This window comes from Mytilus galloprovincialis, chromosome 6 (genome assembly GCF_965363235.1).
Source record: "Mytilus galloprovincialis chromosome 6, xbMytGall1.hap1.1, whole genome shotgun sequence".
NCBI classification, from domain to species: Eukaryota; Metazoa; Mollusca; class Bivalvia; order Mytilida; family Mytilidae; genus Mytilus; species Mytilus galloprovincialis.
The window spans coordinates 14114416-14132510 of NC_134843.1; the positions used below are offsets into that span (position 1 = coordinate 14114416).

Sequence of the window (18095 nt, forward strand, 5' to 3'; positions counted from 1 at the left end):
TTTTAATCCGAATCTTGACCAAAATAGTTTTTTAGTAAAATGTTTTGTTATGACTAAGGTCGTTAGTTGTTTTTTACATATTATATACATTTCTCATGTCAGGGCCTGTAAAAGACGACTATACGGTTAGAATGGTTCTCATTGTTGAAGGCCGTACAGTTGCAGATAACATCCACTTTATTTGAAATTATGTGGAAAGTTTGTCTCTTTTGCGATTATACCACATCATTGAGAGTCAAAGAATATGTCAATGTAAGTTCTAATCAGTGTGAATAATAGCTGTTGTTTTAGACGTATCGATAATAAAGGCGAGTAAACACAAAAGCGTCTTCAATGTTTCGTATGCTTTACTAGAGTCTAAGACTTGACGACGTTGCGGGCCTATTGTTACGTAAATGGCGGTAAAACGTTAAGCAAATAAAAGAGTATAAAATACTAAACTGAAACTATAACTAATTCACAACATTCTGGGGGCCGCAAAATGCAATTACTGTTCATGTATTGTTCATAAAAAGGGTATTGAAAAAACACTTTTAACAATTACAGTTCATATTTCCAATGGTTCCAGTTTCACAATTGGTCTTGTTGTAATCAGTCCATTTGATGTATGAAGTTTGACTGCTCTCACTACTCCATCTTTCCCGGTGATCAAATCTTCTATTACTGCTAGTTTCCACATCATTCTCGGTGAATTGTCCATGATTTGTACGACGGAACCGATTTTCACATGTGCGCTTTGGTCCCCGGCGACGTGATGAAATTCTCTTAATCCGGTGAGGTATTCCATTCTCCATCGATTTCCAAAGTGTTCAATCAAAGTTACTTTATGATTAAAACGTTTGTTTGCTTCTGTGAAATCTAAATTTAAATTATTGTCCTCTGAATCAGAATTGTTCTCTTGTGATAATCTTCTTCCCTGCAGTAGATGTGACGGCGTTAGCGGCTCTGGATCTCGGATGTCTGACGAAACATATGTAATCGGACGATCGTTGATCAAAGTTGTTCGTAATACATCAGAATTTACTTGAGATTTCCCGAGCACTTTTTTTAATGTCGTTTTCGTAATTCCAACTAGTCTCTCCCACCATCCACCGTACCACAGTGCTGCTTTCGGAATAAATTTCCAATTGATCTGAATGTTCATTTCCTTCGGAATATCATGTGAAGCGGAAACAAAAGTAAGTGCATTGTCGGAATACACAGTACTGGGAATTCCTACTAACGAATCGTCTAAAAGCTAATTTGAATGATTCGATTGTCATATATGTAACAAGTTCTAGGTGAACGGCACGAATACAAGCACATGTGAATAGGCAAATATACGATTTTGTAACAAGTCCATTATCTTTAACGAATAGTGGTCCAGCGAAATCAACACCAGTTGTCGTAAACGGAATCATATCGGTGACTCTATCCTTTGGTAGCGGAGGCGAAATTTGTTGTGAAAATGCTTTTCCGGTCATTTTTCGGCACTTTACACATTTCTGAACGATGTGGTTAACGCATTGTCTAATGGAAAGTATCCAATATGATTGGCGGATTTGCGTAATTTTCTGTCCAGCACCGGAATGCAACATCTGCAGGTGCGCGTTCAATATAATTAAGTCCGTAAATTTCTTCGGAAGCAACACTGGAAACTTCGCGGAGTCATCTAACTGTGAATTGTGTATGCGCCCGGCGCATCGAATGACACCTTCTGTATCTATGAACAAGCGCAATTGTCTTACTAACGGTAGATTATTGTCATGTGACGGGTTTGCGAGTTTGCATCTTTTCACTACTGAATTTTTCATTTTGAATATCTGTAATCCATGTATGAGTTGCGCGGTCGATTTCATCTTTCGTAATATCTTTTCCGTGTCTAGCATATTTTCTCAAGTTATACGGTCGCTTACTTTTACATATATTCACAAATTTAAAGACGTAGCATGTAACTCGTAGTAACTTCTTCAATGACGAGAATCTTGATAGATCGATTATTTTCGAAATTCCATTTAATACAGACGGTTTTATCATTTCGCTGTCATCTGTTGTCGTTAACAAAAGAGTCTCTTGTTTAACTTGTGGGGTCCATGTAGGCCAACTGGTCACATCCGATATCCATGACGGTCCTTGCATCCACAAAGTCGACTCCTTGAATTGCGTTGATGATATTCCTCGAGTTTGAAGGTCGGCTGGATTTGATTCTGTTGGTACTTATTTCCAGTCGTAGTTTTGTGTCCATTCTTTAATTTCTAGCACACGATTCTGAACAAATCTTCCAAATGATTTTAAAGACGAAATCCAGTGCAGAACGATCTGACTGTCACTCCATAGTACTGTGCGTTGTGGTTTTAGGGTTTTCGTAAGGTTTTTAGCCATTCGAGCTCCTATTACTGCAGCCATCAATTCTAGCTTTGGTAATGTTATTTTGGCGAGCGGAGCGATCCGGTTTTTTGCAACTACGAGAGATGAAGTGTTTCCTTTACATAAGTAGGCACTAGCTCCATAAGCGCGTTGACTGGCATCAACAAAGACATGCAATGTTATTTTATCGTTGCTTTCGTTCTCATTTTGATCATTAAAATAATATCGCGCGATTTTCGTATTAACAGTTACATCTCGGATGTCATCTAAAATTTCATACCATGATTTGACTATGTTGCTAGGTAACACCTGGTCCCAATCGTATCCCTCTTTCTATAATGTTTGTATCAGTAGCTTAGCTCTTACAGTCACTGGTCCAAGAATTCCGAGTGGGTCGTAAATTGACGATGATTTACGCAATACTTCTCTCTTTGTCGCTTGTGAATTATCAATATCTATACTATCTTCATTTAGTTTCGCAAATGTCAATATGTCTGACTTCGCATCCCAACGCATTCCAAGAATTTTCGTCTCGCTATCCTTATCAAGTACGTTTGCCTTTGTAGCTTCGTTGCTAAGTTGATTGATATTTGACTTCCATGTTCTCAAATTGAATCCTGCATTTGTCATGAGTTCTCTAGATTCTTCAAAGAAATTTAAGGCGGCTTCTTCCGTATTAACACTTGTAAGTACGTTGTCTACATACAAATCACGCTTGAGTATTTCAGCAGTAGCACTTTTAACCGTTGATAAATGTTTCAATAATGTAGCGTTAAGAATAAATGGCGAACATGTCGCTCCGAATAAAATTACCTTGAATCTGTAAGTCTCAAGTTCACTCTTGGGGTTGCTTGGATCTCTAAGCCAGAAAAATTGGGTAGAAAGACGGTCTTCTTCGTCTAGTCCAATCTGGAGGAATGCTTTCTCAATATCAGTTGTTAATGCGTATTTCCCGTAGCGGAATCTTGTAAGTATATCTGTTAGCTTATAAAGCTGTGGCGTTGTAGAAGAAAGGCAATCATTTAAGCTGGGTGATTCTGAATCTTGCCGACAACTGCAATCATATACTATACGTATCTGTGTAGTCGATGAATCTTTTTTCACTGGGTGGTGCGGAATATAATGCACTCGATTAGTAGTCTCATACGGGGTTTCAACCTTCTCTATGAAACCTCGATTTTCTTGGTCGTTGATAATGTTACCGCATATCTTAAGCATCTCTGGTTCTTTAGCTAGTCGGTTTATCACGTTGTATGTTCTCTTTCTGGCGATCATCTCGTTGCTAGGCAACTCCGGATGTTCCTGTTTCCATAGGAACTTGGCGATGTACCTATTGTCTTTCAAATGAATGTTATTCTCTTGGTAAGTGGTCATTTCTTGTAAGTTCGTTTTCGCTTTTACTTCACTGTCATTTTCTGTTCCTGTGGATTCGATTTCCCAAAATTTATGTATTTCACATTCTTCTAGTCTGTGTGGGGTCAAAATATTCATAATCGATGACGTTGATTGATTATTACTGTTAGTGTTCAATTGTATAGGTCCTGATAGAAAGTATCCAACTTTGGACTGTACAGCAGTTGGTCCGGAACCTCTAATTACTCTGTCTCCAACTATATCCAAATAATGATCGGCGCCAACTAAGACTGATATCTCAAAATCCTCGTCCTGTAAAGCTGGGTGGGATAACTTCAATCCATTTAAATGCGTAAAACTCGACTGGTTCCTTGCGTATGTATGTATCGGATAAGCAATCTGTGGTACTATAAGAACTTCAATAGGGATAAGCGTATTCGTTAGACCTTTTATATAGATAGTAGCAATTTGTAAATTTCTAACCTTCTTGTTGGATTCACCGAAACCGGATATTGATATCGCTTCTTTCCTATGTGGTCTCAGGTTCAATAAATCGGCCATCTCTTGAGTGATAAAGCTTCGCTGGGCTCCTTCGTCGAATAGTATATTGGCGGTGTTAAAATGTGTCTTGTCATACGTGCTATCGCGGTTTTCAACAATACCTGCGATCTAACCGATGTTGTGGATGAATGCATGCTTGCGACTGCGGCATCGGTATCTGGTTTTGATGTACTGCTATCTTTAGACTTGGTATATAAGTGTGTTTCATTCTTTGAACAAATGCTAGTATGGTGTCGTTTATTACAGTTTTTACATGTTTTATCGGATTTGCAATCGGCAACTCTGTGATTTCCTAAGCAATTGAAACATGCCTGTTTTTCCTGAACAATTTGTTTTCGATCTTCAATTTCCATGACATTTTTACAAGCTAATGGGGCGTCAACTCCTTGACAAAAGATGCACGGCTTCTTGGTTATGTCTCTTTTCCCTTTCTGATTTGCGTATTTGCGATTTGTACCCGTAAAGAATGCTAATGTGGGTGTGTAATTTGGCTCTATATCATCCCCGTTTACCGACTGACCCGCTTCCTTAATCGTTATCTCATGTTGAGTAGCTTGCCGTAACGACGGCAGGTTCCAGTGGTCACCTCCGTGGGCACGTACTATATTTTCTCGTATATTCCCAGGTAGTTTATTTAATATTATGGGCACTAAAAGGCTTCCGAACGACTCGTGATACTCCCCTATACTTTCAAGGCCACGGATGTAGTTTTCCATGCTGTCGTAGAATTTTTTCAAATGTGTAATATTTGACGTTAGACTAGGAAGGCTGATTAAACTCTGCATGTCTGTTTGTACTATCTTGTGTGGTTGACCGAATCTTTGTTTCAGTACATGTAATGCTTGTCCGTAATTTGTGTTAGTTATTTGTAGACCTGCTATGCATTGGGTGGCTTCTCCGAACAGTTGAGATTTCAAGTAATTAAATTTCTGTACATCGTTTAAAGACAGGTTATCGTGTACGGCAGCACTAAACAAATCCCAAAAGGGTTGCCATTCTAACATATTCCCGCCGAACGTTGGTAAATTTAATTTGGGAAGTTTGTGGTACATGCTGGAGTTTGAAAAAACGGACGCTGATGTATTTGCGTGCATGAAACTGGGCTGTGGCTGACTTTCTTGATGATTCGTGAAATTAATAAACTCGTGTGCATTTGGGTTTAGCAATGACTTACTTGACTATTTGTCTGTGATTTCCGATTCCTTAACCCTTTCACTGCCAAATAAATTTCAAACAAAACCCCGTCAGTGCCAATGCTTTTTTTGATTGTCTTTACGATAACGCAAAAACGGCGACGTCATAGTACAAGTATGATAGCGCCAAAAAGATTGTAACTGAAAATGGCGGGAATAATAAACCTTTTTTAATAAAAGTCTATTTTCTTACAAATATTACCGATTTTTCACCCCGGAGTTATAATATTTAGACAAGTTACGTGTTATAAGATATTCTGGTCCCGATTCTAGTTAAAGCAACTAAATAACGTAAAATAGTGTAACAACCTTTTAAATGGGCCAGGAGGAGGGCCGGTAACTATTTTATGTGTCCATGAAACATGACAAAATAATTGAACCCATTGTAAGTTTGACTCTACTTCTTTTAGTTGCCCTCTCTTGAATTGTTACCAGAAATGTCCCACCACGGAAAATGTAACCTGTCTAAAAATCACGGCATATACTCCGGGGTAAAAAAATCGGTAATACGAAAAGAGATAATGCAAATTAATTTGTCACTACTAATAAATTAAAGAAAGTTTATGGTTATTCTTTTTTAACAGCTTCATTATATGAGCTTGGTTTTACAAAATTCAAGATTAATATAACCATTTCTCAAAAAAGATATTCTATTCGTCAGTGTTACATCGTCTGCCGTGTTTCTTATATTTATTAGTATACATAATTTATGACCAATTTTATGAGAGCACACATGCATATACATTTTCGGCCTTTTCCTGCCACCAGAGAAATTCCGTACATAACATACAGAACAATCTCTTCTTTTCGACCAAGCAATTTTCTCAAATGTTGTTTTTTCTTATTATATGATCTTCGGAAATTAATTGTATAAAATGAAGACCTGGTCTAAGTTACATTGTCGGAGTTATTTTTATAGGAAATTTTCGTATCTTAATATGAAAAATAATGTGTTCATTAATTCTTGACAACCGTACAATAATAAGTCACTATGATTGTAATTTAGAATTTAGCGGTTTTGTTTTCTTATATTTCGGAAGAAGGGACAAATAATAAATGAGTAAAGACATGCACCGATCAAAGAATATGTATTTTACTAGGACACAGGTTATATATATGTATCAATTAAAAGTGTCATGTTGACCTGGAATGTTAATTTGGCCGGCAAGAATCCTTTACAGGTCATCGCATTTTCACACGATAAATACAATATTATTTTTGTTTCCTTGTATCTCTTGTAAACAACACATAATGATTGATTTATTATTCATGTTTAACTGTTTTGCCGTTGAAATTTCTATAAAGGTATGCTGTATAAAGCATAGAAAAATTAAACGCAACAAAAAAAAAAACAAAAAAATTATCGAAATTTATTCCATGCATTAATTAAAAGTTCTCTGATGTCGTTTTAATGGTTTAATAATAGAATATTATCAAGACAAACTTCTTCGTCGAATGAATTGTGAAAATCAGCATGAAATAGGCTATGGTTTTGAAATATCTCTGCGGTATTCTTTTATATGTCATACATTCTGGTTAAATTATGTGTGATCCCTCACAAGGGAGGATAAACTCGAGGATTAACCACGGATAAGGATAAGCCATAATCCGATGGTTGCGTTAACGAATCACGTCATTAGATTAATTACGTCATTAATGTGTAGTGCACTTTTTGCGTACTTTTTCATCTTTTTAAGTTTTGTATTTTTTTTCTTATCCGTTCTTTGTAAAGGTTGTCCTTATTTGAATAACTTGTATATTCTATATTTTCTGTATGCACAATTTTATTTGTTTTATATTCTTACAATTTTTGCAAATACTTTTTAAAAAAAACTTAGGAAAGTTAGCCTAGAATACATATATATACTAAATAGCCTACTGCAAAAGCGTCGGAAAAAAAGAGTGGATTTGAGACTCTATAGTTCTAAATATTATATACATATTTATAAACGCATCCTTTCATAATTTTTTTTTCGTAAATTTCATAACAAAGCTCCCCTTTCATATCTTTAATCTTGGTAAAAAACGCGCGAATATTTCAAGACGGAGGAATTGAATTTATCACAAAAACGGCGACGTCATAGTACATTACGTAGTTCATAACATCATTTCAATCGGCCGATGAATCGGCCCTTTGGCACTGAAAGGAGTATGACTTTGGGCCGATCATCGGCCCTGTGGCACAGAACTCGTTAATGATTTTTGAAAGTTTGGTTACAGCCATTTCTATGTCATACGTGTATCTGTCGGCTTCCTCTATTTCTTCGCTTACTTCCTCCTCTGACAATTCCTCCACAATCTTCTCGTTCAGTTGATCGATCGTTTCCTGCTTCTTAACATTAAGTCCTCGAATGGTAGAAAGTTTGCTAACGTCATATTCCTGCAAAAGTTCCTCGGAACTCGGTTCCACTTTTTTTAGCAGCTTTGTAAGAATTCCCCGATGTCCAGCTCGTCTGGTCTTCATCTTCGTTGTCGCGGTACTCATTTTCGTATTCTTCTGTTTTTGTCACGGCACCAATGTTTTAGACGTATCGATAATAAAGGCGAGTAAACACAAAAGCGTCTTCAATGTTTCGTATGCTTTACTAGAGTCTAAGATATACAAAGAGACGTCGTCAAGTGACGACGTTGCGGGCCTATTGTTACGTAAATGGCGGTAAAACGTTAAGCAAATAAAAGAGTATAAAATACAAAACTGAAACTATAACTAATTCACAACAGCTGTAAAAGACACTTCTCGTCAGTGTTAACAAGATTTTCAAGGTTGACGAATCAAATTCATAGTTATGGTTGACCGCAATTAATATTAATGTTGATAAAAATTTAGGTTTCATTATAGCTGAAATCTATTCTTTGACAGATAACATAAAACCTTTTATATATATATAAATATACAGATTGATACTTTAAGAGTGACACTGAAGAAAATTTTTAAACGATACGTTCCTTAAAGCTTAATTTGTTAACGTTAAAAAAAGTCCGAAGTACTTCTCTGGATTTACCTTTATCATAAAAAGAACAATTCGAATATATTTGTAAGCTAAAGATGTACCAAAACCGAATCAGCTGGAACGCTATATGATCAAAAAGGAAATTGAAATAATAGTAAAATCCATCAATGGCTAAACTAGGAGATCTCCTACCACTGAATTATTCAACGTTTGATGACTATGTTGAACGCATGTATTCCACCGAACTTGAAATAAAAGATACAACAGTTAAAGTTAAGGCTACCTATCGAATTAGACTTATAATGGATTTGTTTTTACATGATCATGAGCAACACGAAGGATGTCACACGTAGAGCAGCATTTGCACAACCTTTTAGTGCATACAACCCCTATCTAGAGGTTCTGGATCCTCAGTCTGGAGTTTTGTATGTTGTGTTTTGTTTACTGTTGTTTGCCTTCCAGTCCTGCGTTTTTTGCCAAAACAATTTGTTTTTCTTTTGTCGTATATAATTTAAACCTAAGTTTTTCAATAATTATTAAATTTATAAATGGGCAATCTATAAACCCTGTGATTTTGAGTCCATATTAAAATAGTTTTCCAGCAAATTGACAATGTATAAGACTTATCTATTTAACTTTCAAAAATTCAGCTTAAGATGGTAGTTCAATTCATATTGATTACCTGTCCATTCTTCTTTATAGATTTTACTACATCGTATAAAAATTGAGTATAAGAAAAGTTGTGTCCAGAATGTACATACAACAGCTACTGCAGCACCTCTACAATAATATAAAAAGTAAAATCACAAAAAATACTGAACTCCGAGGAAAACTCCAAAAGGAAAGTCCGTAATCGAGTGGCAAAATCAAAAGCTCAAACATATCAAACGAATGGATAACAACGTTCATATTCCAGATTTGGTACAGTGAAAATGATGGACTTAACCTGGTTTCAAAGCTAGTTAAACCGTTCTCTTGTATGACAGTCATATGAAATTCCATTTTATTGACAACTATGTGTGAACAAAACAAACAGACACAATATGTAGAAATGTCAAAAATAGAGGAACAGCAGTCAGCATTGTGCTATAATCTTAATCACTATAAAACAAACAATATGTAACAAAGAAGCACAATTTTATTAAACAATTTGACAAATGACTATTTCACATTTTCTTGTATTATTGAAACTTGACACGCACGGAAAAGCAATGATTTACGGATGATAGTTTTAACAATTCAGCTCAAACTTTCGAAATTAATTTTGATTGATCAAAAATTACAATTTATTTTCCCTATGTATACCGCCCTTCGATGAAAAAGTAGACAACAATCTTTCTCTTGTTCTTTTTGAGAATTGTAAATAAACAATAACTATATATGTATTACCTGACACCAAAACCGAATCCAGTTACCAAAATCAGGTGATACACAACATTGATGACGTTTGCGACTAACTGTAAAAGAACTCCAGGGATAACAATATTCTGCAAAACAAAAAACAAACTTGGTTCAAGAACCATCTAATAAGATGTCAATGTAAGTGCTTTAAACATATACCATGGTCACAGTTTGCAGATTTAAGAATTGGATGTGTACATATGTCATTGTATAAATAGCTCTTTCTGAACAAGAGCAGTAGTTCAGTATCATGATGCTGTGTATGTGCTGTTCCAAATACATATAGTGTTGACAAATTAGTTCAAGAAATGTTTTTTTTTTATATTTCAAGCACTTAAACTTGCATAAAAAAGAATCCAAAAAATGTAAAATTAATAATACAATTATGTTTTTGAATTCGTTTAATGTTACAATCACGTGATGTTGTCTAACATGATTCATCTCACATGTTGAACTAACGATACAAGCGATAAGGTATTTCGTTGCTGCTTTTTCTTCTTGTAATTTTTAAGATATTGCTTATTTATTTTAGCACTTTTGTATTAACGATGTTGCATGCAAAAATATGGTCCTACTGAAAGGAAAAGTCCAAACATATCGTACAATAAGAAGTAAACATTTGTATTGTAAATGAAATTTTGCGACAGAAGACAGAAAAAAGAGGTTTTTTTTCAAATGCGATATATCGAATGTGGTCAATGTTCCTAATTCTGAAAATTAATTTCTGTCAGGTTCACTTTCATGTTTATAGTTTTTTCTTACTTGTGAATTCAATGGCCAAATAAATATTTCACAGTACTAGTATTCTATTTTGTAACCTCCCTTTTCACACAATCAGTAGTGTTGGATTCCTCGACAACCAGAACAATATTTTTTTATCATGTAAGTGGATGACAATTACAGACTGAGTATATTTGGTATTGATGGAACTTGAAACTTCTAAAAATGAAAATGTTAGCTATAACAACAGGATGAACAATATCGTAGCAAGTCGTTGTGTCATATATAGGGATCTGTATGTGAATATGACAGACTGTTGAAATATCTTTTATGTATTAGGATTCAAACATGTATATGAGATAAGAGAGTGTAGTTCTTTGTTTGCGTTCTTTGTGCTCCCATAGTTGTCTTTTCTTAATTATCTGCTCTACCATTTAATCTCGAACGTGCATAATAAAGTTTTTTTTCAATCGAACTATCATGCGCAATAAATGTAATCACATTTGTTTTGTTTTGGAATGACTGCTTATGAAGTTGCAAAATTGCATTACAATAAAATTTTCGATTTTTGATATTTGTTGACATATGAATCAACAACACTGTATGATTTTAGAGATATCGTGTAACAATAAACTAGTTCGTTTTTAACGTTGTTTAGTTGTGGTCTGTGTGGTCTTATGTACTGTACAAACATTTTGGTGATTCCTATTTTCACACCACTGGGTCGATGCCACTGCTGGATGACGTTTCGTCCCCGAGGGTATCACCAGCCCAGTAGTCAGCTATTCGGTGTTGACATGAATATTAGTGTTGTCAACGGTTAACCGTTCGAAGACCGAATACCGAATACCTAAAACGCTAACCGATTAACCGGACTTTTTTTTTTTTTAATTTTAATAGATTTGATATAAATTTGTATTGGAATCATGAAAAAATTGTCGTCGTGGTAATTAACTTGATGGATCAATTGTCCCGTATATTGATTGGTAATGTTAATCCAAAAATTGAAAATTAATTAGAACTTGTCTCTCAGCTCGGGGCAAGATCTTAAGGAAACATAATTAGTTTCACGTTTTTTAACAGTAATTTTTAATCAGTGATTTGATTAAATTTTACGATTTACTTCATTATTTCATTTTTAATCTTATATGGTGTAGACCTACATCTGAATGTGCAATGTCTGTCGTGCAAATCTTTGTCATACTTTAAACTAAATGCTAACACAAAAAATGTAAAAAGCAAACCAACGTGAATGTAATCAATGTATACTTGATGGTACGAATATCAGGATTAATCAATTTTAATTGAAACACCTCACATTATTTTCGGAGACAACAAGACAAAATGGGAAAATCATCGGTTTCAGACATATTCAATTCTTCGAGATCAAGACGTTTTTTTTTTATTTTTCAATTTGAATTTAGTACAAACGCCATAGTTGATACCATGTATTTGATCATTAAAAGTCAAACTTCGACAGGAATCTTCACGGACAAGCCTTATAAAACCAAAGGCCAAACTTCAATTCATCGTATTATAAAAACGTAAATGTCTGACTTGGATGGAATGTAGTCACATTGACACTCATACCACATCTTCTTGTGTGTAGGACACTATTGAAAAGGCCTTCAAACATTAACGTAAACTACCGGTTAACCGGTTAATCGGTCGAACGATTATACGAGTAACCGGTTAGACAAAAGTTTACATTTGACAACACTAATGAATATATATCATATGGTAATTTTTATAAATTTCCTGTTACAATACTTTGAATTTTTTGAAAAACTAAGGATTTTCCTACCCATGAATAGATGACGTTAGCCGTATTTGGCACAACTTTTTGGGATTTTTGGTCCTTAATGCATTTTAACTTTGTACTTGTTTGGCTTTATAACTATTTCGATCTTAGCGTCACTGATGAGTACTTTAAAGTGTATTTCTATGTTGTGTCATGTGTACTATGGTTTGTCTTTTTCATTTTGAGCCATGGCGTTGTCAGTTTATTTTCAATTTATAAGTTTGACTGTCCCTTTGGTATCTTTCGTTCCTCTTTTGTAGACGAAACGCGCGTCTGGCGTAATAAATTATAATCCTGGTACCTTTGATAACTAAATAAATTAGATAGTTTAACCCCACCACAAGATGTGCCTATAGAACAACAGCTATCTTGAACTTGTGTTGTTTGTCATTTTTTTGCATTGCATTTCATTTTTATGACGGATCACGTGATGCTTGTAAAATTTTGTAGACACAGTTAACATAATAATTGATTACATAATTGTTGTATAATGCTAGTATTGTATTAATTTGAAAGAGTAATCTGTTAGCTATCCATAAATATTACTTTTATAAATTTTCAAGCATTATATTTAAGAAAGTTACAGCATTTTAAAACTGGGGAATTGGAGGCGTACAATCTTTGTATTGTTCTACCTAAAGATTAACATTCTTCTAAACACATCTCACCTGGCACTGCAAATATTTCATGAGAGCATGTGTTATCACACTAGCCTAAAAAATAATTTTAATCATGTCAATTTCATATTTAGTAAATATAATAACATTTTGATATAGATATGATGGAACTAAGTAATTAAAACTAATATCTTGTCAAATATTATTATGTGGAATTACTTTATAAACAGTTTGGTTTTAATTTCAAGTTTTTTTTATGGATTTTAAATGTTAAAGAGCACAATACACCTATCGCTATTTATTCCATTCCGGATAAGTTCTAAAATTACACAACTTTTTCATCCAGTTGAAGCTATCTGGGACCCTGTTTAAACAATGCACCATGCATGATACTTTTTAATGAGACCTGTTTAAACTACCGTAAATATTAGTTGAATTTTTAATTTCGAAAAAGGGGATCATACTCTATCAAAAGTTCTTAATGCTCGCTTCCTAAAGTTTTTCCTCCCTCAGCTCACTACTGATGACCTCTATTTTCGGCGGCCTGACCCAAACAGGAAGTTGTATAAATGACTGTTTTTCCCGGATTGGACTAAATAGAGATAAGGTGTATAATCCTTAAAAAGATAATATTTAAAAGTGTTTACCGCCTAACCATCAAAAGCTTATCTACAGGACAAATGTGATCTATATATAAAAAAAGAAGATGTGGTATGATTGCCAATGAGACAACTCTCCACAACAGACCAAAATGACACAGAAATTAACAATTATAGGTCACTGTATGGCCTTCAACAATGAACAAAGCCCATACTGCATAGTCAGCTATAAAAGGACCCGAAATGATAATGTAAAACAATTCAAACGAGAAAACTAACGGCCTTATTTATATAAAAAAAGAAAAAAAAACTTATGTTAATTTAACTAACATTTTTTTTCTGTTCTAAACAGATTTTATTAAAATCTGTAAAATATCCCTCGTAACATTACTTTCATGAATGCTTAGGTCTCAAATATCTCAGTAAATTACAGAATATGGATATTACCGAAAATAGGTTTGATTCACATCCTGCATCTTTTCATCGCTTTTGATGGAATTAAAAAAATATGAGAAAACAAAGTCGAACGATACCATAGGAATATTTAAACTAATAAGTATGATCATCTTTAAATTTCTCAACAGTAACACACTCTGGTGTCCACCGTTTATATACCTATTTTGTCATGTTTTCATCTAAAAATATTTTACTTACTGGAAATCCAGCAATAACAATTGTAACGTATTGACCACTCAACCTGAAAAATAGTGTCAATATTTTGATGATTTATAAAATTCATGTTAGTCACGATTATTTTGTGTAGCTCTCGTGGTGAACCTATTAATAAATATCTTTTATAACATCAAGTACCTATATTGTTAAGAAATGATATAAAAAGAATCAGTATAAGTTATTTATCTTTAAAACACAGTACTTTTATTAATAGGTTTGATTTTGATATTTTGATAGGTTTTAATAGTTGTATTGTGAATTGTAAATTTGTTCTTAAAAGGTAATACAAAAGACACATAAGGGACTACCAAATTCACCAAAACAAAGTTATCATTGTTAAATGACAAAAACAATAAATCGAGTAGGAGACTAGCTGAACAGTATACAAAATTATTCATCTAAAAATTACAACCAACTCAAAGAACGGCAAGAGATGTACCTAAGTGATACTCAAACACATAAGTTAAAAACAAACTGAAATCAAAGTATTGAAACATAACTGATTAGTTTCAGTACTGTGCTGTAAATATAAATATATATGCATTTGAAGAACATAATAATGAAATGTTTAACAGGAGCGCCTCTGTTGTAGACGCATTGGTGACCTTGGGCTATTTGCTCAGGTTGTTGTCGTTTTGACACATGTCTTGTTTCCATTCTTTAGTTAACGTATTTAATTTATGAACGCTCTATGACATTGATGGCTCATACTTACTTTGCTACCTCACGATTTTGGCCGACGAGGATCAGTAAATATTCCGTGTTAACAAAGACGGCGAATATAGGTATACAAGCCAATAGCATTATCAAAATTCCTGAAAAAGAAGAAGGTGTCATCAATTTGTCCGTAGTTTTGCAGTAATTAATTTTATTGTTTGCAATAACGAGTTAGAAATATATGAAAATGAAACAAAGATATCAACTGCAGCAGTCGTAATAGCATTGTTCATATTCGGCATTGTTTTCCTGGTTTAGCAGAAAGCAATTTTAAATTTGACCATAACTCTTTCGAGTAGATTTTTTTTGTTTTTTCTTACTTTTAACGTGAATAATTTGAAGATAGTTGTTGAACCATTGTAATAATATTCTCTTTTGGTTTTAGGGAGATGTTTACATATAATAATAGTAAAAATTAGCCTGGCATCCTGACCCAATCATACTTCTTCGATTAGTGAAAAGTAAAATCACAAAAATACTGAACTTAGAGGAAGATCAATTGGGAAAGTCCATAATCACATGGCAAAATCAAATAACAAAACGCATCAAAAACGAATGGACAAAAACTGTCATATTCCTGACTTGGTACAGGCATTTTCAAATGTAGAAAATGGTGGATTAAACCTGGTTCTATAGCGCTAACCCTCTCACTTTCATGACAGCCAGGACCCTAGGATAAGTAAAAATTATACTATATAGTTTTTAAAATATGACTGAAAAAACCCTGGTAGTGATTAAATAAGACTAACAATATTTTGACAAATTGATAGCGGTAAACTAACCTTTTTGTAAAATTAAACAAAGATCTTGCTTGTTATGGCTCCCAAATATCTAGAAGAAAACAATGCTAGCTTTTATCAAAAACGTAATGTAAATAGACAGATAGCGGCAAATAAAGATGCATTTTGTTCATGATTAAGCAATATCTATATTTTCTGTGTATTTTTCTGACACTTTTAGTTCATATTCTTTTAAGTATGTTTTCCAGTAGTTAGCACTTCTGTGTTGACTTGAGTCATCATAGATATGTTCATAATTATAAATTAACTGTTAACAAAATTTTGAATTTTTGAAATACTAAGGCTTTTCTACCTCCGGAATAGATTACCTTAGGTGTATTTGGAAAAACTTTAAGGAATTTTTGGGTCGATGCCACTGCTGTTGGAGATTTTTTTCATCGAGGGTATCACCAGCCCAGTAGTCAGCACTTCTATGTTGACTTGACTTATCATTGATATGTTCATAATTATAAATTAACTGTTGACAAAATTTTGAGGTTTTGAAATACTAACTTTTCTACCTCAGGAATAAATTAATTTCGCTGTATTTGGCAAAACTTTTTAGGAATTTTTGGTCCTCATTGCTCTTCAACTTCGTACTTTCTTTGGCCTTTTAATATTTTTTGATTCGAGCGTCACTGATGAGTCTTTTGTACACGAAACGTGCGTCTGGCGTAAATATAAAATTTCAATCCTGGTATCTATGATGAGTTTATTTTCTGTTTTTGTGTTCAAATCGCATAACTTTAATCGTGTGTTTTAGTGAAGTTTGTATCAGTTAATCCTATTTTCATACATGCTTGGATAATTTACATCGGTTTCTCAAACAGACGTCTGAGTGAATTATTGATTTGCGAATTTGTTAGCCGTTGGTGTGTCCTAGTCTCATCTAAAGACTTTAAATTGAACCTTTCCTAATACACGACTTTATTGTGAAAGAAAACAACTAGGAGGATCAGTTTTAGATAAACATCTTATAGAATATTATGTTGTGAGTTATATGACGTTTAACAATTCCTTCACAGTGACACAATTCTTAGTCCTACTGCATCTGCTCGTTCTTAATATAGTTGAACCTAAACCTTACGGGTTATCAGATAAATATATTCTAGTAATTATCTATTGTTGAAAGATTAGAACTCAAACTTTCTAGTAACTACTTAGCGTATTGCTGTGTGTTTATTTATATATTCTACGTTGCCAATTTGGCTAGAGGTAAAGTGGAGGGTTGAGATCTTACTAATTATGTCTAATCCTGCCACATGTTGCGCCTGTCCTTAGCCAGGGGCCTATGACTTTCGTTAATCTTATATAATTTTGAATCTTAGTTCATTTATATGTTTTGGAGTTTATTATGACGTCCATTTTTACTGAACTAGTACACATTTTTATTTAGGGGCCAGCTGAAGCCCGGCTCCGGGTGCGAGATTTTCTCTCTGTGTTGAAGACCCTGTGGTGGACGTCGGCTGTTATCTGCTCTTAAGTCGAGTTGTCAAACATCACCAATTTGTTACTAATAAAATAATTTTCTTACTAAAACAATAAAAGATCAATAATTACTTTAAACTTACCTGCGACAATAAAGTATCGAATGCAGTTGTAAGGCCTATTATAACAGAAAAACCAACAACATTTATTGTCTAAAATATAAAAGACAAAAACAATCAACGAAGTACAAATGTATGTCAGATAACAATTATAAAAAAAACCACAATGAATTACAGACTCTTGACCAGACGTTTTCATGCGGGGAATTAGACATGTAGGTGAGTGATTTGCACTCTTCGGAACATGGAATAGTGGTATTACAGAATAAAGAAAACAATGTACATCCATCTTGAAAGGGTTTTCTTTGAATCTTTGAATCACAAATTTAAAGATCGGCTCTAAGCACAAAAACAAAATAATATCGCAAATATACAATTTGTTTTCGTCAATATAGTATATTCAGTAGCTGTCGTTTGTTGATGTGGTTTATAAGTGTTTCTTGATTCTCGTTTTTATATATAAATAGATAGAACCGTTTGGTTTCCCGTTTGAATGTTTTTCTACTAGTATTTTTTTGGGGGCCATTTATAGCTTGCTGTTGGGTGTGACCCACGACTCCGTGTTGAAGACCATACCTTGACCTAAAATGGTATACTTTTATAAATTGTGACTTGGATGGAAAGTTGTCTCATTGGTACTCATACCACATCTTCCTTTATCTATTAACCCATCAGAGGACTGTTAATATTTAACAATTCAATATCCTCATACCACATTTATTATCTATGGTATTGATATTGTAAATTTAATTTCAAAAGATATTTTGAAAAAAATGAAAGATTTAAAGGAGTTGCAAGCGGTCTGATTTCTGATAATGGCGTACCTGTCAACCTGTGA

The 18095-nt window shown here is 33.9% G+C and overlaps 1 protein-coding gene across 2 annotated transcripts in view; it reads right to left on the reverse strand.

The window, feature by feature from the left end:
* Window positions 1–18095, reverse strand: part of LOC143079002 (multidrug and toxin extrusion protein 2-like) — a 58105-nt gene that overhangs the window by 22383 nt on the left and 17627 nt on the right. For both annotated transcript variants that reach the window (XM_076254100.1, XM_076254101.1), the window contains exons 4-10: window positions 17282–17350; window positions 15714–15762; window positions 14930–15029; window positions 14197–14239; window positions 12995–13039; window positions 9794–9891; window positions 9087–9184 (exon numbers count right to left, since the gene is read on the reverse strand). In XM_076254100.1, the coding sequence (XP_076110215.1) occupies window positions 9087–9184; window positions 9794–9891; window positions 12995–13039; window positions 14197–14239; window positions 14930–15029; window positions 15714–15762; window positions 17282–17350 (502 nt within the window). The remainder of the gene's footprint in view (window positions 1–9086; window positions 9185–9793; window positions 9892–12994; window positions 13040–14196; window positions 14240–14929; window positions 15030–15713; window positions 15763–17281; window positions 17351–18095) is intronic.